The 26807-nt window shown below is 43.9% G+C and overlaps 1 protein-coding gene across 1 annotated transcript in view; it reads left to right on the top strand.

Annotated features, from left to right (window-relative positions):
• Nucleotides 1-26807, top strand: part of dnah7 (dynein, axonemal, heavy chain 7) — a 461512-nt gene that overhangs the window by 68059 nt on the left and 366646 nt on the right. Inside the window, exons 14-16 of the mRNA XM_068035667.1 lie at nt 5030-5108; nt 7299-7523; nt 17837-17983. Coding sequence (XP_067891768.1) covers nt 5030-5108; nt 7299-7523; nt 17837-17983 — 451 coding nt within the window. The remainder of the gene's footprint in view (nt 1-5029; nt 5109-7298; nt 7524-17836; nt 17984-26807) is intronic.

The raw sequence follows: 26807 nt of genomic DNA, 5'->3' as shown, positions 1-26807 counted from the left end.
GTCTATGGATGTTATTTATATGGACTTCTAGAAGGCATCAATGAAGTCCAGCATCAGACACTGTTAGCTAAAGTTCAAGTTTATAGAATTGAAGGGAAATTATTGATCTGGTTAGGAAATTGTGTGAGCGGTAGGAGACAGAAATCAGCATGCTCTAATAGGTAGGATGTAACTAATGATGTCCCACAGGGATCTGTCTTGGGGCCTCAACTATTGACCATAATTATTAACGACTTCAGCCAAGTTTGCCAATGACACAAAAATGGGCAGCATTGTAAGCAGTGTAGACAGAAATGTAAAATTTCAAAGAGATGGTAATAGATTAAGTATATAGGCAAAACTAAGGCAAAAACAATCCCTTGGCGGAAGAGTCAAGAACCAGAGGAAACCAATTTAAAATGATTGGCAAAAGAACTAGCGGCGACATGGGGAAAAGCTTTTGTGTGCAGTGAGCGGTTAAGATCTGGAATGCACTGCCTGAGAGTGTGGTGGAGGCAGATTCAATTGTGGCTGTCAAAAGGGAATTGGATAATTATCAGAAGAGAAACATTTGCAGGGCTACAGGTTAAAGTGGGGTGGGCAGGGGGAGTGGGACTAGCTGAATTGCTCTTACCAGAGAGTTTGCACAGACATGATGGGCCGAATGGCCTCCTTATGTGCTGTAACCATTCTATGATTTTATGGGCAGAATTTTATTATGGCTGCAATGTGGGGGCCTCCATCAGAGCCCTCATTGCAATTCCTTTTAAGGGACCAGCTCCTGTCTCCGGAGCTGTTGGCCAATTGGAGAACTGATAGCTCTGCAGCACCAGTGGTGCCACTGGGAGTTGTGGCCACTGCTGGTACTGCAGGAGGCCCTGCAGTATGAAGAGAGGGGATACCTGGAGAAGGTAGGTGGGATCAGGGTTATCAGGGGAAGCAGATGGGGATTGGTGAGGTGGGGAGTGTCCTCCGGGGGTGGGAAAGGTTGGGAGGGTAATAGTTGCCACCAGAGGGAGCCTCTAGGAGCCCTGGATTTCCCCCAAAGGAGGCACTACCCCTGACCCACGAGGAGGCCACCATTAATTGGCCACTTAAGGGCCTCAGTTGGCCTGGGACAGGAAGGCCGTCCTCAGCCTTCATGCCCCAGACTAAATTGGAAGGCATTGGGAAGGTGACGGGCACTGTACCGGATGGGAATGGAGGCAGGGAGGCCCATAAAATTCAGCCTTATGATTCCAAATGGTTTTCAATATTGACGTGAGGTCATGCACTTTGGAACTAAAAAGGATAGCTCAGGGTACTTTCTAAATGATGACAAACGAGATATAGTGGCGATCCGAAGAGATTTAGGGATCCTTGTACATAAATCATCAGAATGTCATGGACAGGTACAGAGAATAATCAAAAAGGCTAACAGAATGCTAGGCTTTATATCTAGAGGACTAGAATACAAGTGAGTAGCAGTCAAGTTTCAGTTATACAAAGTGGCAGTTAGACCACACCTGGAGTACTTTGAGCAGTTCTGGGTGCCACATCTTAGGAAGGATATATTGGCATTGGAGGGAGTGAAATGTAGGTTTACCAGAATGATATCTGGAATCCAAGGGTTAAGTTACGAGGAGAGATACACAAAGAAGGATTGTATTTTCTGGAATTTAGGAGATTGGGGGTGATTTGATTGACATTTTCAAGATATTAAGGGGAACAGATAGAGTAAATAGAAAGTAGTTCTGCTGTTTGGGGAGTCTAACATGATGGGTCATAGCCTAAAAATTAGAGCCAGATCTTTCAGGATTAAAGTTAGGTGACACTTTTGCATGCAAAGGGTGGTAGAAGTTTGGAACTCTTTTCTGCAAACTGCTGTTGATGCTAGGTCAATTGTTAATTTCAGATCTGAGATTGATAGATTTTTGTTAACCAAAGGTATTAAGGGATATGTGGCACAGGCGGGGATCAGCCATGATCTCTTTGAACAGCGGAACAGGCTCGAGGGGTAAAAGGGCCTAATTCTGTTACTATGGTGCCTCCCATCTTTCTTCAAAAAGGGTAAAATTGAGTACATAGGTAAGCAAATATAAAATAATCAAGGCCACTGATTTTTAGGCTTCATGGAATTGCAACTCTCAATTCCCAAAATAGTCAAGATGCCAGATTGTCATGCAATAGAAGTATATTTTTCAACTCACCATGAGCAATGCCACAGGAAATCTGCTAGGCATGTATTGATATATTAAAAGTGTTGCATACGTGTGTACTTCCTCTTAGTGTCACAGTTACATTCTATAACATTGCCTGTGAGGCTTATTTCTGATATAGCTTTCATTGTGCTATGATGGAAACCATACCTGCCAGATGGAAATCTATTAATTTTGCCATATGGAACATTATTTGAATGCTTACTGGACATTGAACATAACTTGTTTTAAAAAGACCACAGAACAGTACCTGAAAACATGGCTGCACATTTGCATTCTAAAAGACAGTGGCATGGAGAGACAATTGGAGTACTCCAGGATTCAATTAGCCAAATGGGTTTTATCAATAGTGATCAAAAGACATTGGTAGTCATTGACTGTGGAAGAGCCAGTCTTCCATCCCGCCTCCCCACTGAAAGTGTCTGGTAAGCTGTGAGGAATCCACAAACCTTGCAGATGAGGCTGTCTCAAGCAAAAAGCTAATTGCATGACTAACCTGCTGGCCAACCTGGAGTTAATTGAATTGTGCTCACAGAACAGTTTTTGGAAGAGACTGCAATTGAACTTCAAGAAGAGAGCACCTCTCTCTCTCTCTCTCTCTCTCACGCAAAGTTCCAGGGACCCACGGAAGTAACTTAAGCCTCAAGACAGAAGAGCAGAAAAACAAGTTTGGAAGTGTGCACTGGGCCCCAATGAGAACTGCAAGACTTAACTTCAATCAAAGACTTCACATCCAACCCAAAACCAGTAACTGAACTCCATTTATTACTTCAAACCTTTCCCCTTTAATTCTTTCTCTTCCTCTGTCTATTTGCGTGTGTGTTTATCGCGTATGCGTGCTGGTGTGGTCGCATTGCGTATTTTAGTGGTTTTAACTGAGAGCTTTAAGGTTAATAAACTTACACCTTTCTTGTTTAAATCTGAGAAGACCTATCTGGTTGATTTCTTTATAATCAAAATTAGAGAGCAGTGAGCCAGGACTCACTGAGGGGAAGCTAAAAACACTATGTTTTAAAAGTTAAACCCCGTTAGGAAAAGGCTGTGAGGGGAGCCCTTGACTCTTCCTCACCCAGTCATAACGGTACTTTTTCCATCAGGCTATTTCTGTCACATTTTTGTCCCAATTAATCTTATTTATTCACTTAATTCTGAATGAATCCTGTAAATTTTGTCTCCCAAGTGTGGTGCTGTTATTTACTTCCTGAGAGATCTCCCAAGTTGTATCTTTGAGGTGGTTGGTACTATAGCACTGTTGTGCACAGCAGAATCCATCTTGCAGCAGATAAAGATCAGGCCTGTGGCTTCCTGAAGACTGTTCTTTTCCTGTTGAAATTCCTCTGATCCCCAAATAAACCTGGGATTCATTTGCAACCTGGGGAGAATGTTGAATCCTGATGGGTGAAGTGTCAGCAGCTTGAGCAGTTGTGGTGGGAGGGGGAGATTATTTAAAAATGGTTTACCTGATGTTAAAAATTCAGTTGTATTTTAAATACGTTTTCCACAGCACTGCTGGAGAAACTTACATAACAAATTCCTCCTCCTCCTGTTACTGCCCACACTGAATACCCCTGCCCTGAGGTCATACTCTCTCCCCTCTTCTGCTGCCACTTGCCACTCCCATTGCAAGCCTTCCCTCCTCGCTGTCCCAACCCTGAGAAAACCCTCATCATGGAGTTTTTACCAGAGGTTTCAACATTATCACGCTCAGTAATCTCTTGTAGTGTTCCTACATCCTGGGACTCCTCTCTCATTCTTACTGCCCGGAATTCTTCCTGTGCTGCCGTACCTTGATACCCCTCTCACACCTAACAACTTCTGTTATCTCCTTCTGAGCACTCATGGCCTGAGATTTGAGCACTAAACAGCTTCCAAAGCATCCAATATGACGGACAGGAAGCGTATGCTCATTATGAGCTGCAAATGCACCACCTACAATATTTGGAAAGGCCAAAAAATTGGCATGTGATGCCCACTCTTGAAACAGGTGTTAGGCTCTTTACCTATGAAAAAAGGAATGTAATGCCTGTTCGAGACCCCCTATTGCGAGATTGGTTTGCCCAGAGACAGGTGGTACTAACACTGGCTGCACTCAGAAAACCAGGTGTACATACAGACTAGCAGGTGGTGCTTAAAGGCACTGATAAGGTAAGTTTTAAAAATATATTTAACTTAATGTGGAGGCATGAGGTGCTGTAGTGCTTCTCTTGATCCCAATTAGAAGAATTTGGGCCACTCCTGTGCCCTTGCCCCAATCGCTACTGTGCATTACACCCCCGGCCACTACACCCTCCTGCCACATCAGTGATTTCATACCCCCCATACTCTTTCCACTGGACATCATTTTGCCCCTCCCCACTAAAAGCCAAAGTCCTTGACTGCCACTGGTAGCACTCCCCCAGCCACTGCTAACTCTTGAGCTGATCAATCACTCTTCCCAACCTGATTGTTCATCCTTCCCGACCAGGTTACAGCCCCTATCCCCCCAATTTTGGTTGGTCCCTTTCCTCACCTGATTGTTCCCTGCCACTGCCTCACCTACCTGAGTGACTTGGATTTTATGAACATGACCTTTTCTTAGTAATCCCACATCCTACAAGGCTCCGTGTGGTTTTCACAGAGCTTTTTTTGTCGCCCCCCCCCCAAAAATCTTTCCATACCCCATGATATCTTTTCCAAAACCTCATGATCACCTTCACTACACTACTAGTCCACACGACTTCCCCAACTACCCACTACTGCTACATACACATCTTGCAACCTATCTTTCATCAACTTGGAACATTTTCTCCACCATCTTTCTCTGCACCTGTGCTTTAACTGAGAGTTCATTAATTCTGTTTTATTAATGACAGGTTATGTCTTGAATTTGAGAAGATAGCAGAGAAAGCCCTGATGACACCTCCAAATACACAAGCATTAATGGATTTGAAGGTAATTTTTTTTGTTTTGCATATAAAGTGGCGTATGATTTAAGTATAAATGAAAATAACTACGATTAGGAAATGACACACAACAAATTACTGTGGACTACTTTTATAAGGCTGTCAGATTATAATACCCATTATAGTACCCACAGTAATGGGAAACCCAAATAAAATACATACTCTAATCCATGCCTTCTTTATATTACACTTTGTGTGCATCCGATTACATCTTTGAGTGTTTTTTAACTTCTTAACCTAGGCCACTGCACTTTTCTTAATCACTGTGAAGGGTGAGCCCCAACTGCCCAAATCTTCAAAAATGTCTATCCTTGTATTAAGATCTAGGCAATCTTTTGGCAGTGTGCCAGGGTAAAACAAACAGCAAACCCTGTATGACAGTTGCATTTGATCCATAAAATTCCATTTCCAGTCTTCCAGCTGCAGTATAGCAGCAGATCACATTTCAAATGTCAAGTATGAAGCACATTTATTACACAAATAATAAACAAGCAAATAATTTAGCTATGCTAGAAAATAGTTATATATTTAAAGTAGAACATCTTTTATCTATCTCTTTAAGAGACAAAAAATAAATTAATGCAACTCTAAAAATTAATCTAGTCCATTATAAATGAAAAAAAGACTTGCACTTATATAGTGACTTTCATGACCACCATTTTAACCTGGGTGTCCTTGTCAATAAGTCACTGAAGGCTAACATGCAGGTGCAGCAAGCAATTAAGAAGGCTAATGGTATGTTAGCCTTTATCACGAGAGGACTCCAGTACAGGAGTAGCAAAGTCTTGCTTCAATTGTATAGAACCTTGGTTAGACTGCACCTGGAGTACTGTGTACAGTTTTGGTCCCCTTACCTTAGGAAAGATATTATTGCCAAAGAAGGAGTGCAATGATTGTTCACCAGGCTTGTAGCCGGGGTGGCAGGGCTGTCCAATGAAGAGAGATTGGGGAAACTGGGCCTGTATTCTCTAGAGGTTCGAAGAATGAGAGGTGATTTCATTGAAACCTACAAAATACTTAAAGGGATAGGCAGGGTAGTAGATGCAGGTAAGATGTTTCCCCTGGTTGGGGAGTCTAGAACCAGGGGACACCATTTCAAAATAAGGAGGAAGGCAAATAGGACTGAGATGAGGAGAAATTTCTTTACTCAGGGATTTGTGAATCTCTGGAATTCTCTACCCCAGAGGGCTGTGGAAGCTCAGCCATTGAGTATGTTTAAAGCGGAGATTGACTGATTTCTAAATACCAATGACCTAAACGGATATAGGGATAGTGTGGGAAAAAGGCATTGAGGTGGATGATCAACCATGATCGTATTGAATGGTGGAGCAGGCTCGATGAGCTGACTGGCCTACTCCTGCTCCTATGTTCCTAACCTAACTCACTTGGCGGGAGACTGAGGCGATTAGATTGACCACGCGTTTTACACAATGCCTGACTTTATTCTCCATTGAAATCTTAAAACTTGGGGGCTCTGTGCCTTGCTGCTTTATCCTCACACAGCTTCATTTTGGCATGATTCAGTTTATTGCTCCTAGGTTGGAAATCTCTGTCCCTTTAAGCTGCTACAACCCTTTAAATGCTGCACCAGCGCAAATTTTCCCCCTCCCCAACCAGAGGTGAGTTCTCACTAACTGATGGCTGATGGCATTGGGAGCCAAACCTGTAAATTTGGAAGAGTCAGTGAAGGATCATGCTGGTGGGAAGAAGTCCTGCCCCAGTGCATTTCTGGCAGACCCCATCCCTACTCGTCCCACCTCTACTCCCGCCACCCCCCCCCCCCCCCACCCCGCCACCTCAATCAGGAAATGGGGACTGATAGATTTATATTTGGTAATCCGTTTAACTGCACAAAATCTGTGCATTGGGAGTTGATGACAGAGGAGTAATGTAAATGCAGCCAGAAATGCATTTGTCTCAATATTTGTCATCGATTGATACTGAAGTGATGGACTTACTGTAGATGGTCTTATTGTTGAAATGTCGCCTATTGGAGATAGCGACAGTTTTGGAAGTGTTGAAATCACTGCTGAAAATAAATTGTACAGCACAGTACTTAAATGAAGAAAATTTTAAATTCTAAGCTATTTGTGGGTTCTAATTCAAATGCAAAAATGTTATTGTACACTTTGGAGATCTAAGTGGCGGAGTTAATTGTAAATCAGTATTTTCTTGACAGGCTTACATGAAACAGGTTGAAGTGAAAGATATTGCTGAACTTGAACTGAAGCTGATTGAAGCCAAAAATCGCCTGACTTTTCTTGTGGATTATGTTACACTTTCCCCAAGTGACATGCGACTGAACAATAATACATTTCACTGGAGTGGACGAATGGCAGAGATTTTTGAGGAGCACAAGAGGATGGTTGCAGAGAAAGAAGAACAGTACCAACAAGGACTCAGGGTAAGAGATCCACAAACTTCAGTATTGATAAGATTTTGTTTCAATTTGCTTTGCATAGACTCAGTTGTAGTGTGTATGTATCCTAAATTTGGAGTCAGGACCCAGCCTGACACCAAAGCAAAGTTTTGTACCAACATTAGGTGTATAATGTAAATGTATTCAAGCCATGCTTTGGAATCTACCTTTGCTGGAATTGACAAATTGGCCAGATTTTGAGATGTGGAGCACAGAATAAACGTAAAAGAGTGCTTTGTAAACAGAGTGCTAAAGTTGGGAATTTGGTGCAAGTGGAAATTTGGCGTAAAGGAGGAAGGAGGTGCTGCTTTTTATTCTTTTTGTTTTACCTCCCATAGCTGGTGAGTGTTTTTCTTTTGTCTTTAAACTAGGAAACTATAACTTGCTATTACTTTACTTTACTAAATTAGACACTAACTAAAAAAGTAAGCTATGCATTTACATCATGCTTTTCATGAACACCGGACGTCCCAAAGCGCTTTACAGCCAAATAAGTACTTTTTAAAGTGTAGTCACTGTTGTAATGTAAGAAATGCAGCAGCCAATTTGTGAACAGCAAGCTCCCACAAGCAGTAATATAATAATGACCAGATGATCTGTTTTTATTATGGTGATTGAGGGATAAATATTGGCCAGGACACCAGGGATAGCTCCCCTGCTCTTCCAAACAGTGCCATGGCATATTTTACGTCCACCTAAGAGGGCAGATGAGGCCTCGGTTTAATGCCTCATCCAAAAGATAGCACCTCTGACTGTCCAGCACCTTCCCAGTGCTGCACGGAAGTCTAGATTGTTGTGCTCAAGTGTGGAGTGGGACATGACCCCATGATATAATGACTCAGAGTGGAAAGAGTGCTACCAACTGAGCCATAACTGACAGTTAATTAATCAAATAAAGAATGTTAGATAGATGTGGCAGGTTGATATCAAGAAAAGCAGTGGTCCTAGTACCAACCTCAGGGGAACCCCACTGCATACTTTCCTCCAGTCTGAAAAACAAATGTTCACCACTACTGAAAATTATTATGTTCACCACTACTGTTTGTTTCCTGTCATTCAGCCAATGTCATATCCATGCTGCCTTTTATTCCATGGGCTTCAATTTTGCTGGAAAATCTATTTTGTAGCACTTTATCAAATGCCTTTTGGAAGTCCATATACATCACATCAACTGCATTACCTCCAACCATCTCTGTTACGTCATCACAAAGCTCAATCAAGTTAGTTAAGCATGATTTGCCTTTGACAAATCCATGCTAGCTTTTCCTAATTAATCACATTTGTCCAAGTGACAGTTAATTTTGATTCTAATTATCATTTCTAAAATCTATCCCCACCACTGAGATTAAACTTAAATAAAAGCAAAATACTGCAGATGTTGGAAATCTGAAATAAAAACAAAAAGTGGTGGAAATGCTCAGCAGGTCTGGCAGTATCTGTGGAGAGAGAAGCAAAGTTAACGTTTAGGTCTGTGATTTTCATCAGAACTGGTAAAGGTTAGAAAAGGATTAGGTTTAAGCAAGTGAAGGGGAGGGGGGTGGGGGAGAGAACAAAGGGAAAGGCGTTTGATAGGACAGAGGGCAGGAGAGATTAAATATCAAAGCTGTCCTGGGACAAAGGCAAAGAGTGTCGATGCTTGATGTGAAAGGCAAAGCATTAGTCCAGAGAGAGTGTTAATAGCAGAATAATGAGCAGCTCTGACTACATGAAAAGCAGGCACATAGTTAAAAAATAAAATATAAAAAAAAGCTCTGAAGTTATTGAGCTCAATGTTCAGTCCGCAAGGCTGTAGCGTGTCTAATCGAAAGATCAGGTGCTGCTCCTCGAGCTTGCGTTGATGTTCACTGGAACACTGCAGCAGGCCAAAGACAGAAATTTTGGCATGAGAGCAGGGGGGAGTGTTGAAATAGCAAGCAACCAGAAGCTCGGGGTCATGCTTTTGGACTGAGCAGAGGTGTTCCACAAAGTGGTCACCCAATCTGCATTTGGTCTCCCCAGTGTAGAGGAGACCGCATTGCGAGCAGTGAATACAGTATACTAAATTGAAAGAAGTACAAGTAAGTCACTGCTTCACCTGAAAGGAATGTTTGGGGCCTTGGATAGTGAGGAGAGAGGAGGTAAAAGGGCAGGTTTACCCCTCCTGTGATTGCATGGGAAGGTGCCGTGGGAAGGGGACAAGGTGTCGGGGGTAATGGAGGAGTGGACCAGGGTGTTGCGGAGGGAACGATCCCTTCGGAATGCTGACAGGGAAGGGGAGGGGAAGATGTGTTTGGTGATGGCATCATGCTGGAGGTGGCGGAAATGGCGGAGGATGATCCTCTGGATGTGGAGGCTGGTGGGGTGGAAAGTGAGGACAAGGGGAACCCTGTCGAGGTTCTGGGAGGGAGGGGAAGGAGCGAGGGCAGAATTGCGGTAAATGGGCCAGACACAGTTGAAGGCCCTGTCAACCACAATTAGGGGGCGAGTCCTCGGTTGAGGAAAAAGGAAGACATATCAGAAGTACTGTTGAGGAAGGTTGCATCATCAGAGCTGATGGACTGGAGACGGAGAAACTGGGAGAATGGAATGGAGTCCTTACAGGAGGCGGGGTGTGAAGAAGTGAAGTCGAGGTAGCTGTGGGAGTCGGTGGGCTTCTAATGAATATTAGTGGACAGCCTATCCCCAGTGATAGAGACAGAGAAGCTGAGGAAGCAAAGGGAAGTGTTGGAGATGGACCATGTAAAGGTGAGAGAAGGGTGGAATTTGGAAGCAGAGTTGATAAAGTTTTCCATTTCAGGGTGGGAACAGGAAACAGCACCGATACAGTCATCAATGTACTGGAAAAAGAATTGGGGAGGGGGTCTGAGTAGGTCTGGAACAAGGAATGTTCGACATATCCCACAAAAAGACAGGTATAATTAGGACCCATGCGGGTACCCATTGCAACACCTTTTACTTGAAGGAAGTGAGTGGAATTGAAGGAGAAGTTGTTCAATGTGAGAACAGGTTCAGCCAGGCGGAGGAGGGTGGTGGTGGATGGAGGCTGGTTGGATCTCTGTTCAAGGAAGAAGCGGAGAGCCCTTAAACCGTCCTGGTGGGGGATGGAGGTGTAGAGAGATTAAACAGATTGGCCTGTAGTTGCTGGGTTTATCCTTACACCCTTTTTTGAACAAGGGTGTGACATTTGCAATGCTCCAGTCTTCTGGCACCACCCCAGTGTCTAAGGAAGATTATGGCCAGAAGCTCTGCAATTTCCACCCTTCCCTCAGCATCCTCAGATGCAGCCCATCCAGTCCTTGTGACTTATCAACTTTAGTTCAGCCAGCCTTTCTAATATTTCCTTTTATCAATTTTTAGCCCATCCAGTATATCAACTACCTCCTCTTTCACTAAGACTTGGATAGCACCTTCTTCTTTGGTAAAGACAGATGCAAGGTACTCATGTAATACCTCAGCCGTGCCCTCTACCTCCATGTGTAAATTCCCTTTTTGGTCCCTAATTGGCCCCACCCCTCCTCTTTCTACCCTATTACTATTTAAATGTTTATAGAAGACTTTTGGATTCCCTTTAATGTTAACTGCCAGTCTCTTCTCATACTCTGTCTTTTCCTTCCTGTTTTCTTTTTTCACTTCCCCACTGAATTTTCCGTTCGGCCTGATTTTCACTTGTATTACTGGCCTGCCATTCCTCTATTTATTGGACTACGCACTAAATTTATCAGAAAACCCCTTAATACTTTAAGAACAAACTTAAGATTTAAAATAAAAATAGAAAATACTCAACAGGTCAGGCAGCATCTGTGAAAAGAGAAACAGTTAGTGTCTCAGGTCAGTTTCTAAGAATGGTACATTGTGAAACCAACTAGGGACAAAGCTTCCGGTTGCTTGCCATTTCAACACTCCCCCCTGCTCTCATGCTCACATCTCTGTCCTGGGATTGCTGCAGTGTTCCAGTGAACATCAACGCAAGCTCGAGGAACAGCATCTCATCTACCGATTAGGCACACTACAGCCTGCCGGACTGAACATTGAGTTCAATAATTTCAGAGCATGACAGCCCCCCACTTTACTTTCATTTTTAGTCATTTTTAGTTATTTTTTCTTCCTTTTTTTTGCATTCCTTTTTACATTTTTTGCATTTATTTCATTTCATCTTAGTTTGTTCAGTTTGCTTACCCACTGTTTTTTTCAGGTTGTTTTTCTTCAGGTTTGCACTTGCTGATGTTCTATATTCAGTATATTCACACCTAATCTGTACTAATGCTTTGTCTTTCAAAACACCATTAACATATTGTTTGCCTTTGCTCCGTGACCTTTTGGTCAGCTATGTGGCCTGGTCCAATCTGCACCTTCTCCTTTGTTATCTCTTGCCCAACCCCCACCTCACTTGTTTATAATCTGTGACTTTTCTAATATTTGTCAGTTCCGAAGAAGGGTCACTGACCCGAAACGTTAACTCTGCTTCTCTTTCCACAGATGCTGCCAGACCTGCTGAGTGAATCCAGCATTTCTTGTTTTTGTTAGGGACAAAGCTATTTTAGATCTAATATTATGTAATAAGGCAGGTTAATTAGTAATCTCATAGTAAAAGATCCTCTGAGAAAATATGATCATTTTACAATTGAATTCCATATTATGTTTGAGAGCAACGTATTTGAGTCCAAAAGAAGAATCTTGAACTTAACCAAAGCTAATTTCATAGGTGTGAGGGGAGAACTGGCTAAGGTTGATTGGATAAATAGACTAAAAGGTATGGCAGTAATTAAATAGTGGAAACACTTAAAGAAATTATTCAAAATGTTCAACAAACATATGTTGCATTAAAAAACAAAACTCAGCAAGAAATATCTATCTGTGGCTTGCTAGAGAAGTTAAGGATATTATTAGATTAAGAGTCTTATAATGTTGCAAAGAATAGTAGTAGCCTGAGGATTGGGAGAATTTTAGAAACCAGCAACAGGCGACCAAAAAGTTGATAAGGAAAAGAATAAAATAGGAAAGTAAACTAGTCAGGAATATGAAAATGGATGTAAGAGCTTTTACAAATATATAAAAAGGAGTACATTAGCTAAAGTAAATATTTGTCTCTTGGAGACCTGAGAAATTATCTTGGGGAATGAGGAAATGAGAAATATTTTGTGTCTGTCTTCACAGTAGAAATGAAAGGGATCCAAGGGGCTAATAAGAGTGAAGACATTAAAGTATTTGATATCAGCAGGGAAAAAGTATTCGAGAAACTTAAGGGTCTAAAAGCTGACAAATCCCCAGGATCTGGTGACCTACATCCTAGGGTTCTAGAAGTAGCTGCAGAGATAGTGGATCACTAGTTATGATTTTACAAAGTTCCCTAGAGCAGTCCCAGCAGATTGGAAGTTAGCAAATGCAACACTGCTATTCAAGCAAGGAGGGAGAGAGAAAACAGGGGACTATAGGCCAGTTAGCTGAGATCAGTCATTGGGAAAATGCTGGAATCTATTAGTATGGAAGTCTTAACAATGTGCTTAGAAAATCAGAGTTTGATTAGAAAGAGTCAACATGATTTTACGAAAGGGAAATCAATAAAGGGGAACTAATGGATGTAGTATACTTGGATTTTAAAAAGGAATTCGATAAGGTGCTACAGAAAGGTTAATATGCACGGTAATGACTCATAGAGTTGGGGGTAATATATTAGCATGGATGGAAGATTGGTTAATGGACAGGAAGCAGAGAGTAGGGATAAACGGGGCATTTTCAAGTTAGCAGGCTGTAACTAATGGAGTGCCACAAGGATCAGTGCTGGGGCTTCAGCGATTTACAATCTATATTAATGACTTAGACAAAGACACCAAGAGTAATGTATCCAGGTTTGCTGATGATACAAAGCTACTTACTTCCGCAAAAGCAAGGTGGAAATATAAGCTGTGAGGAGGACACAAAGAGATATAGACAAATTAAGTAAGTGCGCAACAAGGTGGCAGATGGAGTATAATGTGGGGAAGTGTTTGGTAGTAAGAATAGAAAAATAAAATAATTTTAAAAGCTGTGACATTTTTAAATATTGATGTTCAGAGAGATTTGGGTGTGTACTTATACAAGGAACACAGAAAGTTAGCTTGTGAGTACAGCAAGCAATTAGGAAAACAAATGACATGTTGGCCTTTATTACAAGCGGACAGAAGTACAAGAACAAAGAAGTCTTGCTACAATTGCATAGGGCTTTGGTGAGACCGTACCTGGAGTAGTGCGGGCAGTTTGGTCTCCAAATCTAAGGAACAATATACCTGCCTCAGATGTGGTACACTGGAGGTTCACTGGATTGGTTCCTGGGATGAGAGGGTTGTCCTCCGATGAGTAGCTGAGTAAACTGGGCCTATATTCTCTGGAGTTTAGAAGAATGAGCGATGAGCTCATTGAAAGGGGCTTGACAGAGTAGTGGCTGGGAAATCTAGAACACGGGAGCACAGCCTCAGGATAAGGGGTCAATCATTTATGACTGAGTTGATGATAAATGTCTTCAGTCAGGGGGTTGAGAATCTTTGGAATCGTCTACCCAAAAGGATTGTGGATGCTCCAATGTTGATTATATTCAAGGCTGGGATTGATAGATTTTGATTTCTAAGAGAATCAAGGGATACGGGGAGCGGGCAGAATCACAGAATAATACAGCGCAGAAGAGGCCCTTTGGCCCATCGAGTCTGCCCTGATGCATTAAAGACACCTGATCTGTCTACCTAATCCCATTTGCCAGCACTTGGCCCATAGCCTTGAATGTTATGACGTGCCAAGTGCTCATCCAGGTACTTTTTAAAGGATGTGAGGCAACCCGCTTCTACCACCCTCCCAGGCAGGGCATTCCAGATCGTCACCACCCTCTGGGTAAAAATGTTCTTCCTCAAATCCCCCTTAAACCTCCCGCCCCTCACCTTAAACTTGTGACCCCTCTTAACTGACCCTTCAACTAAGGGGAACAGCTGCTCCCTATTCACCCTGTCCATGCCCCTCATAATCTTGTACACCTCGATCAGGTCACCCCTCAGTCTTCTCTGCTCCAGCGAAAACAACCCAAGCCTATCCAGCCTCTCTTCATAGCTTAAATGTTCCATCCCAGGCAACATCCTGGTGAATCGCCTCTGCACCCCCTCCAATGCAATCACATCCTTCCTATAATGTGGTGACCAGAATTGCACACAGTACTCCAGCTGTGGCCTTACCAAAGTTCTGTACAACTCCAACATGACCTCCCTGCTTTTGTAATCTATGCCTCGATTGATAAAGGCAAGTGTCCCATATGCCTTTTTCACCACCCTATTAACCTACCCTTCTGCCTTCAGAGATCTATGGACAAACACGTCAAGGTCCCTTTGTTCCTCAGAACTTCCCAGTGTCAGGCCATTCATTGAATACTTCCGTGTCACATTACTCCTTCCAAAGTGCATCACCTCTCACTTTTCAGCATTAAATTCCATCTGCCACTTTTCTGCCCATTTAACCATCCCGTCTATATCTTCCTGTAACCCAAGACACTCCACCTCACTGTTAACCACTTGGCCAATCTTTGTGTCATCAGCGAACTTACTGATCCTACCCCTCACATAGTCATCTATGTCATTTATATAAATGACAAACAAAAGGGGACTTAGCACAGATCCCTGTGGTACGCCACTGGACACTGGCTTCCAGTCACTAAAACAGCCGTCTGTCATCACTCTCTGTCTCCTACAGCTAAGCCAATTTTGAATTAACCTTATCAAGTTACCTTGTATCCCATGTGCATTTGCTTTCTTGATAAGTCTCCCATGTGGGACCTTGTCAAAGGCTTTGCTGAAATCCATGTAAACTACATCAACTGCACTACCCTCATCTACACACCTGGTCACATGCTCAAAAAGTTCAATCAAATTTGTTAGGCATGACCGACCTCTGACAAAGCCATGCTGACTATTCCTAATCAAATTTTGCCTCTCCAAATGGAGATAGATTCTCTCCTTCAGAATTTTCTCCAATAGTTTCCCTACCACTGACGTGAGACTCACTGGTTTGTCGTTCCCTGGCTTATCTCTACAACCTTTCTTAAATAGTGGGACCAAATTAACTGTTCTCCAGTCCTCTGGCACCTCCCCCGTGGCCAGAGAGGTATTAAAAATTAGGGTCAGAGCCCCTGCAATCTCCACCCTTGCCTCCCACAGCATCCTGGGACACAAATTGTCTAGACCTGGAGATCTGTTCACTTTTAAGCCTTCCAAAACCTCCAATACCTTGTCACTCCCTATGACAATTTGCTCAAGAACCTCACAGTCTCTCTAAGTTCCATATCTACATCCTCATTCACTTGGGTGAAGACAGATGTGATGTATCCGTTCAACACCCTACCAATGTCCTCTGGCTCCACCCACAAATTTTCCCCTTGGTCCCTAATGGGTCCTACTGTTTCCCTGGTTATCCTCTTCCCATTGATATACTTGTAGAATATCTTGTGAAAGTGAAATTGAGGCCAAAGATCAGCCATGATCATATTGAATGGTGGAGCAGGCGTGAGGGTCCATGCTCCTATGCCTTGTGTTTTCATGTCAGTGGTGAATGAATGGCCTTTGCCGTTCACTACGTTGACAGCTGCCCATGGCGTTTACGCAGGATTTTGAATGGCAACTTATTGTCATCAGGCGTCTGATCCAGTCTGGTTCTACAGAGAATCTAAGAGAGAAAGATAAAAGAGACAGAAAAGGTTACAAAAAATATATTTTTTAAAATCTTAAATACAATTAAATTCTGAAGGAATGAGACTCCACATAAATTAAATTTTCAGGGCCAGGGAGGTTGTTTGGCTGTAATTAAAAATTCCCTCATCATTATAAGATTGCTCTCACCTGAATGCATCACCCATTTTCACTGCCATGTTTGTTTGGTGAATGCCTCAATTTCACGCCCTTACATGCTGAGTTTATCAGCAAGGTACTGTTATAGTGCAGCCTGTGGAGGAACAGGGTAACTCAGACAGCAAGTTTTGGATTTCCGTGTTTAATTGCACATGTGCAGCCTCCAGAAGTTGCTATCTGATGGACTGCCTAATAACAGTGAGTGCTGTTAGCTTCACTGCTATTCTGAACTCAAAATTCTGACAATTGTTTTAATTTCATTTGGGGGATTTTTATTCAGTTATGGTTACATTTCTTTGCTGGTGCTTGCTGTTTTAGTTGTTAACTTGGCCCATGTCATGAATCTTTGATAGTATTCACTTGGGAGGCTCAACAATTCTGATATTACTGTATGTTTTCAGTCAATTACTAGGAAATGTATGATCAGTAAATATTGTGTTTCAAAGGTGAAATAAACTATTTTAATGGAGCTCACTAAAAACATTGGGGCTGAAATGCCAATCAGTCCATTCTACCAGCGTAATTCCCAAAGTCTGAGACTCAATCTTGAATTGTGAGAACTTGTCTTCTGCATAGTCAGTGTGGGCACATTAGTGCTTTCAAAGGTGTATTAGTGACACCTATCTTGACGTGTCAGCAGACAGTGGAGTAACGTTGCCAACTCTGGTTGACATTTTCCTGGTCATTCATCAAATGACCTCCTGCCTCCAACCATCCCGCCAAGTCAAACCTGTTTTCTGTCTCCAATATTTTTATAATAAACAAAGGTTTTCAAAGATAATTAAAAAAAAGTTTTTGAAGGCCCGTATGATCTTCCTATTTCCTTGCTCTTAGCCAGGTCCAGGAGATTAATCTTTAATTCCTGGAGACTCCAGGACAATCCTGAAGGGATGGCAACTGTAGTGGATGGCCAAAAGCTGCTCTGCCACAGTCATGAAGGCCCTCCCAACAGCTGAGAGTTAAAAATGTATAAAATATTTCAGCTTTTAATCTTTTTTAGCTTAGGACTCTCTTAAGGTAACTACTTATTTCCAGGATCAAACACCTTTCCTTGGTAAAGGTTTGGGGCCTTTTAGAAGGCCTCATTCAGTCTCATGCCAGCTGTCAGCTGGTAAGAAGTCCACCGAGGCATTTTATGGGCATACAGGTATCTCATAAATTTCCCAAGCATGTCCCCGCTGATGTAGGGGAGAATAGACAGGATCTGCCACGGCCCCCTGAGTGCCTGGAGCTGAGAAAACACAAAAGAATCTCAGCAAATCCAGGTTCTGCCCCAGAATCCCGATGCAGGTGGGGATTTCCGCCCCTTCTCTACCCTTGGGTTTAACTAGAATTTTGGGCTGAATGTTTTTATGACTATTAGTGGAAAATGAGATTAAGCCTTTTATTCATATTACCAAAAAATGTATTCTCTCTGTCTAAATTTAATATGGGTGCCTCTTTCATGATTTATTTAACTTCTAGCTTCGTACTGAGAGGTTTGTCGAGGAACTGGAAAGCTATGCTAAGCAAGCGGAAGAATTCTATACTTTTGCAGAACTGACAGATGTCAGTCGGTACTTACGAAAGGCTCAAACGTTAAGTGTGAAGCTGAATCAAGCATTGGAGAAGGTACTGGATTACATCTTGGACAAAATAGTAATGAATATAAAATACACTATTCATGGATGTGAAGAAAATAAGCTGATTTATATTTTATGAAAGACAGTTAACATTTTATTATGAGAATTATACTACATATATATGATGTCACAGCAGTATAAAAAGTGTGGATAGTTTATGGATGTGACATTGATATCAGGTGAAGCCAGGCTTGTACGTGGTTGTGATATTTCCACAGTCAAATAGCTTACTCTCACTCACTTAAATAATGGGCTATGGAATGAGGTGCTACCATGCTCAAGAGCCATACCTCAGGTAGGGAGGAAAATTTAAAAGAATGAATGAATAAATTTTTCACTACTTTTAAGTGTAGTGTACTGTATAAAATGAATATCTTGGTATAAAATGTGAGAAGATGTAAAACTGACCCAAGTGCAAAATGCACACTGAAGAAAATTTGAGACTAGGGCGATTCAAACATGTAGGTCTAGGGGCTAGAAGTAGGAAAGAAGTGGTTGCTGGCCTCTAAATTAATTGGGTGGTCTGCTGGTATGAATCTATGTGTGAGGAAGAGGGTTTCCAGAGGGACGGAGGAGAGTCCGGGCAAGGGAGTCTGCAACTTTCCTTGTGGGGCTTAGATACTTAACCCCACAAAAAAAGTAAAAATTCTTTTATGGTGGGTGGCTTAGCCGCCTGACTAAAGGCCTCAGTAAAAATTGCAGTTGCCAGGATCCAGGCGGTTTACCAGCAGGTAAGTAACCCAGGGCATTTTAACTGCCCTTTCGCCTGTTAAGTCATGCTGTAGCTTGTTTCAGAGCTCCTGAGTTGCTGGCTCTGATTTAGCATATTGAAGTCAGATTTATCTTTCCTTAGGCAAGGAGACAGCATGCCAGATGTGGTCTCAGCAAAGGCCTAAATAACTGCACCAAGGCTTCCTTATTCTTATCCTCCAACCTCCTTGCAATAAAGGCTAAAATATTGTTTCCATTCCTAATTGCTTTCCATACCTGCATGTTAACTTTCTGTGATTCTTGTACAAGGACTCCCATATCCCTTTGCATACCAACATTTACTAGTCTCTCGCCTTTTGAAAAATATTCTGCTTTTGAATTCTTCCTACCAAAGAAATAACTTTGCACTTCCCCTCATTATATTCCATCTGCCAACTTCTTGCCCAATCACTTACTCTTTTCAATCTCTTTGTGTCCTCCTCACAGCTTACTTTCCGTTCTACCTTTGTACTGTCAGCAAATGTATATACATTACACTTGGTTCCCTCTTCTAAACTATTGATATAGATTATAAATAGCTGAGATCTAAGTACTGATCCTATGGTACTCCACTAGTTACACCCTGCCATCCTGAAAATGACCTGTTTATTTCTACTCTCTGATTTCTGTCCGTTAACCAATCCTCAATCCATCTTAATATATTACTGAATCTCATGAACCCTGCTCTTACATAATGACCTCTTGGGTGGCACTTTATTGAATGCCTTCTGAAGATCCAAATACACTACATTCACTGGTTCCTCCTGATTTACCCAGCTAGTTACACCCTCAAAGATCTCTATTAGATTTGTCAAACATGATTTCCCTTTCATAAAACCAAATTTACTCTGTCTAATGATATTCTGATTTTCCAAGTGACCTGTTACCACGTCCTTAACAATAGATTCTAGCATTTTCTCAATAATTGATGTCAGGCTAACTGGCCTATAGTTTCCTGTTTTCTCTCTCCCTCCTTTCGAGAACAGCATGATTACATTTGCTGCCTTCTAATCCATAGGAACCATTCTAGAATCTAAGAAATTCTAGAAGATCAAAACCAATGCATCCAGTATCTCTGCAGTCAGCTCTTTTAAAACTCTTGGGCATAGGTCATCCAGGGGACTCGTTGGTTTTTACTCCCATTACTTTCTCAAGTACTTTAATATTAATCATTTTAAGTTCCTCACTCTCATTTGACTTTTGAGGTGGATTTTCAGTTGCCCATGTGGTGGGGGGGGGGGGGGCGGGGAGGGGGCAAGGTCGGGTGCGGGCATGTATTGAAATTCTCAATCTCAGATGATGTCACTGGCTACCGACGCCTCCGGAACATGATGCGATTTTCAAAGTCAGGGCGGGAGTGGGGGAGCCAGCAATCCACATGCCTCCAGTTAACAGCTTGTTGAGCTCGTTGTGGACCTCGTTAAATGTCTGTGGAACAACAGTTTGTAATTTTGAATTGAGAAGCACAGGAAAAACGGAGGGTCTGGGACACATTAGGGTCTAGGTCAACAACACGTGGGGAGCCATGAGTGCTAATGAATGCAATGTTCAAAAGTTGTGTGAAATGGGAGATTTGCACTCAGAAGCTCATCCAGTGTGAAAGAGTTGCTATCGTTGGTGCTGAGAGGCGTGCTTTTGTGAGAACTGAGTGGTTGGACTTTGGAGAGGGATGTGAGGCTGTTGGCATCACTTGAGATGGTAGACGAAGCCCTGATAAACCAATGAGCAGCAGGTGTGGGTCTTGAGATGGGAGCAGTCTACTCTGACATTGGACAGAGTAGTGAGGAGGAGCTTCAGCAGATGCATCCTCCTGGTCAAGAGGAGGTGAGAGGAGCACAGCGAGGTGCCACAAGGGGAAGAAGGTGCTACTTACAACATTGGGTGTACCGGCCAAGATCAGTTACCTGCAAATGACAGAGTATCAGTGCCATAGGAGACTGCACCTATCCAGGCTGTTGGCCTCTGACATCTGTGCCCTGGTGCACAATGACCTGAGGTCTTGCGGCCTTCAAGGCAATCCCCTACCTGCAGATGTTAAGGTCACTGTGGCGCTGAATGTTTATGCATCCGGGTCGTTCAAGGGATCAGCTGCGGACCTGGGTGGCATCTCACAGTTGGCAGCTGATTGCGCCATCAGGCAGGTCACAGATGCTGTATTCCAAAGGGTGGGGAACTACATCCATTTTGAAACCGATGGGCCAGCACAGGCACAGGGAGCATTGGGTTTACTGCCATCGATAGATTTCCTCAGGTCCGGGGGGGTCATCGATTGTGCACAAGTAGACGTCAAGGCCCTGACAGACCTGCCAGCCAGATTCCTGAACAGAAAAGGCTTCCACTCAGTGAATGTTCAGCTGGTCTGTGACCACAGAAAGCACATCCTGGAGGTGTGCGCTCGTTTCCCATGCAGCAATCATGACACTTTCATCCTCTGAGAGTCCCAGGTGCCAGACATCTTCAGGCTAACATGCAGACTCTGTGGGTGGTCTCTGGGGATAGTGGTTATCCCCTGAAGAGATGGCTCCTGGCGCCCGTCTGGTACCCAGTCACAGATGCAGAGAGACGCTACAGCCAAAGTCATCTACTAACCTGTATGTATTTGCATTGACCAGACAGTGGCATCTTGAGGATACACTTTTGTTGCCTTGACCGGTCAGGTGCTGTCATCTAGTATGAGTCAGCCAGGGTGTCTTGCAGGGTGCCTTGTATTGTGGTCGTCTACACTCGCACTGCACAACATGTCTATACAAAGCGGTCTGGAAATGGATGAAGAGTAGGACCTGGAATGCGACTCTCCCTCAAAGCAGGATGGGGAGGAGGAAGAAGAGGAGGATGAAGGTGGTTCTGCAGAGAAGCCTGGTGGCCAGGCATTGCGCGGAGTCCACTGAGGCCGTCACAGGCTCACGGTGTTTGGCAGGCTGTTGTGGCCATGAGGGCCACCCTAATTCAGCAACGTTTCACCTGAGCATCTCCCAGCCCTTATGACAGATGACTCACCTCCCATCAGAGAGATAGATTATCCAGTAAGGGCATAAGAATAAGAAATAGGAGCAGGAGTAGGCCATTCAGCCCCTCAAGCCTGCCCCACCATTCAATAAGATCATGGCTGATCTGTCCCAGTCCTCAACTTCTCTTTCGGGCCTGCTCTACCTAACCCTCATCTCCCCAAAATTTCAAAAATCTATCTACCTCCTCCTTAAATACATTTAGTGACCGAGCTCCACAACTCTCTGAGGCAGAGCATTCCAGTGATTCACCACCCTCTGAGAGGAGAAATTCCTTCGCATCTCAGTTTTAAATGTGTGCCCCCTTATTCTGTAATTATGCCCCCCAGTTCGAGATTCCCCCACTAGTGGAAACATTTTCTCAACATCTACCCTGTCGAGCCCCCTTAAAATCTTTTATGTTTCGATAAGATCACCTCTCATTCTTCCAATGAATAAAGGCCTAACCTGTTAGCCGTTCTTGATGAGACAACCCCTTCATCCCAGGAATCAGGACACACACATTAGAATGATCCCATTGCCACCCACATTGAATGAAACTCGGGTCTCCACCGCCAACATTCTCCCCCAACACTGAACTTGGCACCACCTACCCACCACCACCCCCACCCCACCCCTGGCTCTTCACTCTATGGCCCTTTTGACAAACAGTGATACATGCAAGTTTGCTCATTGGCATAATCCATAATATATTAAAGGATAAGTCAATTAACAAAAAAAACTCAAGAACCATCACCCAAGTGACCGTAAAGTGCATTTAATGATGTGGCACTTAGTGCTCACAACCACTCTAACAGGGTACCCCCTTGTGGCTGAGGATGAGGTGGAAACCGAGGACATAGATAAGGTTTTAAATAATTACTTTTCATCTGCTTTCACTGTGGAGAACGACGATGTAGGTGTAGAGATCAGGGAGGGGTTTGCGATATACTTGAACATGTTAACATTGAAAAGGAGGAAGTATTAACTGCTTTAGTGGGCTTAAAAGTGGATAAATCCCCAGGCCCAGATGAGATGTATCCCAGTCTGTTGTGTGAGGCAAGGGAGGTGATAGCAGGGGCTCTGACACAAATTTTCAGATGGCCACGGGAGAGGTGCCAGAGGATTGTAGGACAGTGAATGTGGTACCATTATTCAAGAAGGGTAGCAGGGATAGACCAGGTAATTACAGGCCGATGAGTCTAACATCAGTGGTTGGGAAACTATTGGAAAAAATTCTGAGGGACAGGATTAATCTCCACTTGGAGAGGCAGGGATTAATCAAGGATAATCAGCATGGCTTTGTCAGGGAGAGATCGTGTCTTACTAACTTGATTGAATTTTTTGAGGAGGTGACTAGATGTGTAGATGAGGGTAAAGCAGTTGATGTAGTCTACATGGACTTCAGTAAGGCTTTTGATAAGGTCCCGCATGGGAGATTGGTTAAGAAGGTAAGAGCCCATGGGATCCAGGGTAATTTGGCAAATTGGATCCAAAATTGGCTTAATGGCAGGAAACAGAGGGTAATGGTCGAGGGTTGTTTTTGCGAGTGGAAGCCTGTGACCAGTGGTGTACCACAGGGATTGGTGCTGGGACCCTTGCTGTTTGTAGTGTACATTAATGATTTAGATGTGATTATAGGAGGTATGATAAGTAAGTTCGCATATGACAGGAAAATTGGTGGTGTCGTAAATAGTGAGGAGGAAAGCCTTAGATTACAGGACGAGATAGATGGGCTGGTAATATGGGCGGAGCAGCAGCAAATGGAATTTAATCCTGAGAAGTGTGAGGTGATGCATTTTGGGAGGACAAACAAGTCAAGGAAATATACAATGGATGGTAGGACCCTGGGAAGTACAGAGTGTCAGAGGGACCTTGGTATACTTGTTCATAAATCACTGAAGGCAACAGCACAGGTAGATAAGGTGGTTAGGAAGGCATATGGGATACATGCCTTTACCAGCCGAGGCATAGAATATAAGAGCAGGGAGGTTATGATGGAGCTGTATAAAACGCTAGTTAGGCCAAGGCTGGAGTACTGTGTACAGTTCTGGGCACCACACTATAGGAAGGATGTGATTGCCCTGGAGAGGGTGCAGTGGAGAATTCACCAGGATGTTGCCTGGGTTGGAGCATTTCAACTATGAAGAGAGACTGAAAAGGCTAGGGTTGTTTTCCTTAGAACAGAGAAGGATGAGGGGGGACATGATTGAGGTATACAAAATTATGAGGGGCGTTGATAGGTTAGATAGGAAGACTTTTTCCCTTAGCGGAGGGGTCAATAACTAGGGGGCGTAGATTTAAGGTAAGGGCAGGAGGTTTAGAGGGGATTCGAGGAAAAAATTTTTCACCCAGAGGGTGGTTGGAATCTGGAATACACTGCCTGAAGGAGTGGTAGAGGCAGGAACCCTCACAACATTTAAGAAGTATTTAGATGAGCACTTGAAACGCTATAGCATACAAGGCAACGGGCCAAGTGCTGGAAAATGGGACTAGAATAGTTAGGTGCTTGATGGCCGGCACAGACACGATGGGCCGAAGGGCCTGTTTCTGTGCTGTATGACTCTATGAGGTGACGGCAGCCTGCTGCCCTGTCTCTGCTCACAGCTGAGATGCCCATGGTTCCTGTCCCCATCGTGGAGGTGCCCATGGTGTTTCCTGTACAGGCTGCTGTGCCTGCGTCCTTGCAGGGGCAGCCTCTGTCACAGGGCCTTGTGGCATGGATGATTCCTCAGTCAGAGGGGCAGAGGAGGCGAAGGATGATGCTGGTGCCCCTGAGGAGTGGCCCTTTCATCAGCCTTTTCATGGTATCTTTGCATGCTGGATGAGGCCACCTTCTTGCGTTTCCCACTGGTCCAGATGTGGAGGGGGAGCAAGATGCACAAGCTGTCATCCACTCCATGCATCTCTGCACCATCAGCGCCACAGAGTGGTCAATGCTACAGAGAATGTCACCCATTTTAGCGCACTGCTCCTGCATGCACTCAGAGTGGTGCGGCATATGGATCTCCAAGAGGTAGGCCACTCTCTCAATGCAAAAGCTCAAGTGCTCAAATCCCTGAGTCATAACATAGCACATATGCTACATGTACTCCTCCATTGCCTGCCCATGACTCCGCACTGCCTCAGGGATTTCCGACATGTGGGAACTCATCTGCCTTAGATGATCCAGAAATACCCTCCTTGTTTGTGACACCTGGACCCAGCATCACTGCCCAGTGGAGCATGGTTGTGTCTGTTCTTCGTCTTCCGAGGGGGACTGCCCACAGCTGACTCTGCCTCACTTTCCTTCTCCTGCTCACTCATGAGATGCGGTTCACCCAGTGTTTTCCCTTCTAAGCTAGATTGAGGCCAAACTGAGGTGTGTGTGCTTGCAGTGATGGAAAGTGCAGAGGAATGATGTGATGGTGCAGCATTACGGACATTTCTACCAGCTGAGGAGGCCAGCAACGACTGAGCTGCTGCATCTTGCTCCCCCTCCGCATCTGGCCCCGTGGGAAGCATAAGAAGGTGGTCATGAGAACTTGGCACACTCAGCAGATGCCTCCAGCGCAACCAACCCCATAGATGACAGCAGTTGTAAAGCCACAGCACACATTGGGCAGGAGTGACCTTCACCTGTAGATTGAGCTATCAAATGACCCTGTTCTTGACAACCTCCCATCTCGTCATCGCCCATGGCTTGACGAGATGGGACCCTCGCCATCTCCAGGGCTGCCTCCTCCATAAGGGTCAGCGTGGTGAGCTACAGCACACTACCATCAATATGAGACATCTCTCGTTGATTATGCGCTCTCTTCGACAGGTTGAAGCAATATTTATCAGTGGGCTGCCCTCCCTCACTCGTTCTAGCTTGACATTTGCATGAATTGCACCGCTCCTGAGTAATGCCCCCTGCTCAATTGTGCTCCATTTGTGAGGGTTGCTTATGTCTCAGTGAATGCAGCGGGCCACTTGATCTGACAATGTCAAGGAGAAACTACGGGCACTCAGTCTATTCAGCTCGTGTGCATTCTGGTGTCTACTGACCTGTTACCCGGGTGTCGCTTGCCACTTACCTTTCCAGACCTTAATAGATCATTAAAGCGCTTTCTGCACTGCACCCAGTCCTCTGAATGACTCTCCAGCTGCTGACCTCTGTGGCCACCTCCATCCGTGCCCTCTTGGTCTGGCTGGGAAGATTTCTTCTTCCGGAAGGATGGACGAGCACAGCTGTCCTCTCCACAACAGCTTCCATCAATGCCCCAAGGAGGGCATGGGAAAAATATGTGGCCACCCGGGGAAGCCTCCCCAGTCCAGCTCTGGCCCTCTTCCCCCCCGCCCCTTGCTGCTCCATTCCTTCAGGCAATGGCAAGCTGCCGTTTGCCTTTTAAAATCATCCTCTGTCAATAACTGGGCGCCTAACTTGCTTCTGGCCCAATTAGAGCCTTTGCCTTCATTGATGCTAACACAGCATAGGGTCGGGACCTGAAAATTATCTGGCCGTTGGGTTCCTGACCCTGGATTGAAAACCCAGCCCTTGGTTTCTGGTATGTTCTTTGTGTCTTCTACTATGAAGACACAAAATGTTTGTTTAATGTCTGTGCCATTTCCTTATTTACCAATATAATTTTTCCTGTTTCTGTCTAATAATCAAAAAGGCTAATAGAATGCTGGCCTTTAGATTTAGAGGATTAGAATGCAAGGGGGTAGAATTCATGCTTCAGCTATATAAAGCCTTGGTTAAACCACACCTGAAGTACTTTGTGCAGTTTTGGGCATCACACCTTGGATGCATACAATTGGACTCGGAGGGAGTGCAGCATAGATTTACCAGAATGATAACTGGACTCCAGGAGTTAAAATATGGGGAGAGATTACACAAAGTGAGGTTGTATTCCAGGATTTTAGAAGATGATGGGGTGATTTGGTTGAAGTTTTCAAGCTAGTAAGAGCTACAGATGGGGTAGATAGAGAAACTATTTCCATTGGTAGGGGAGTCTAGAGCGAGAAAGCGTAGTCTAAAAATTAGAGCCAGCCTTTTTTTTAAGGAGTGGAATTAGGAAACACTTCTGCACGCAAATGACGGTAGAAGTTTGA

This window comes from Heterodontus francisci, chromosome 7 (assembly GCF_036365525.1).
Source record: "Heterodontus francisci isolate sHetFra1 chromosome 7, sHetFra1.hap1, whole genome shotgun sequence".
Classification (NCBI taxonomy): Eukaryota; Metazoa; Chordata; class Chondrichthyes; order Heterodontiformes; family Heterodontidae; genus Heterodontus; species Heterodontus francisci.
This window is presented reverse-complemented; position numbering and strand designations above follow the sequence as displayed.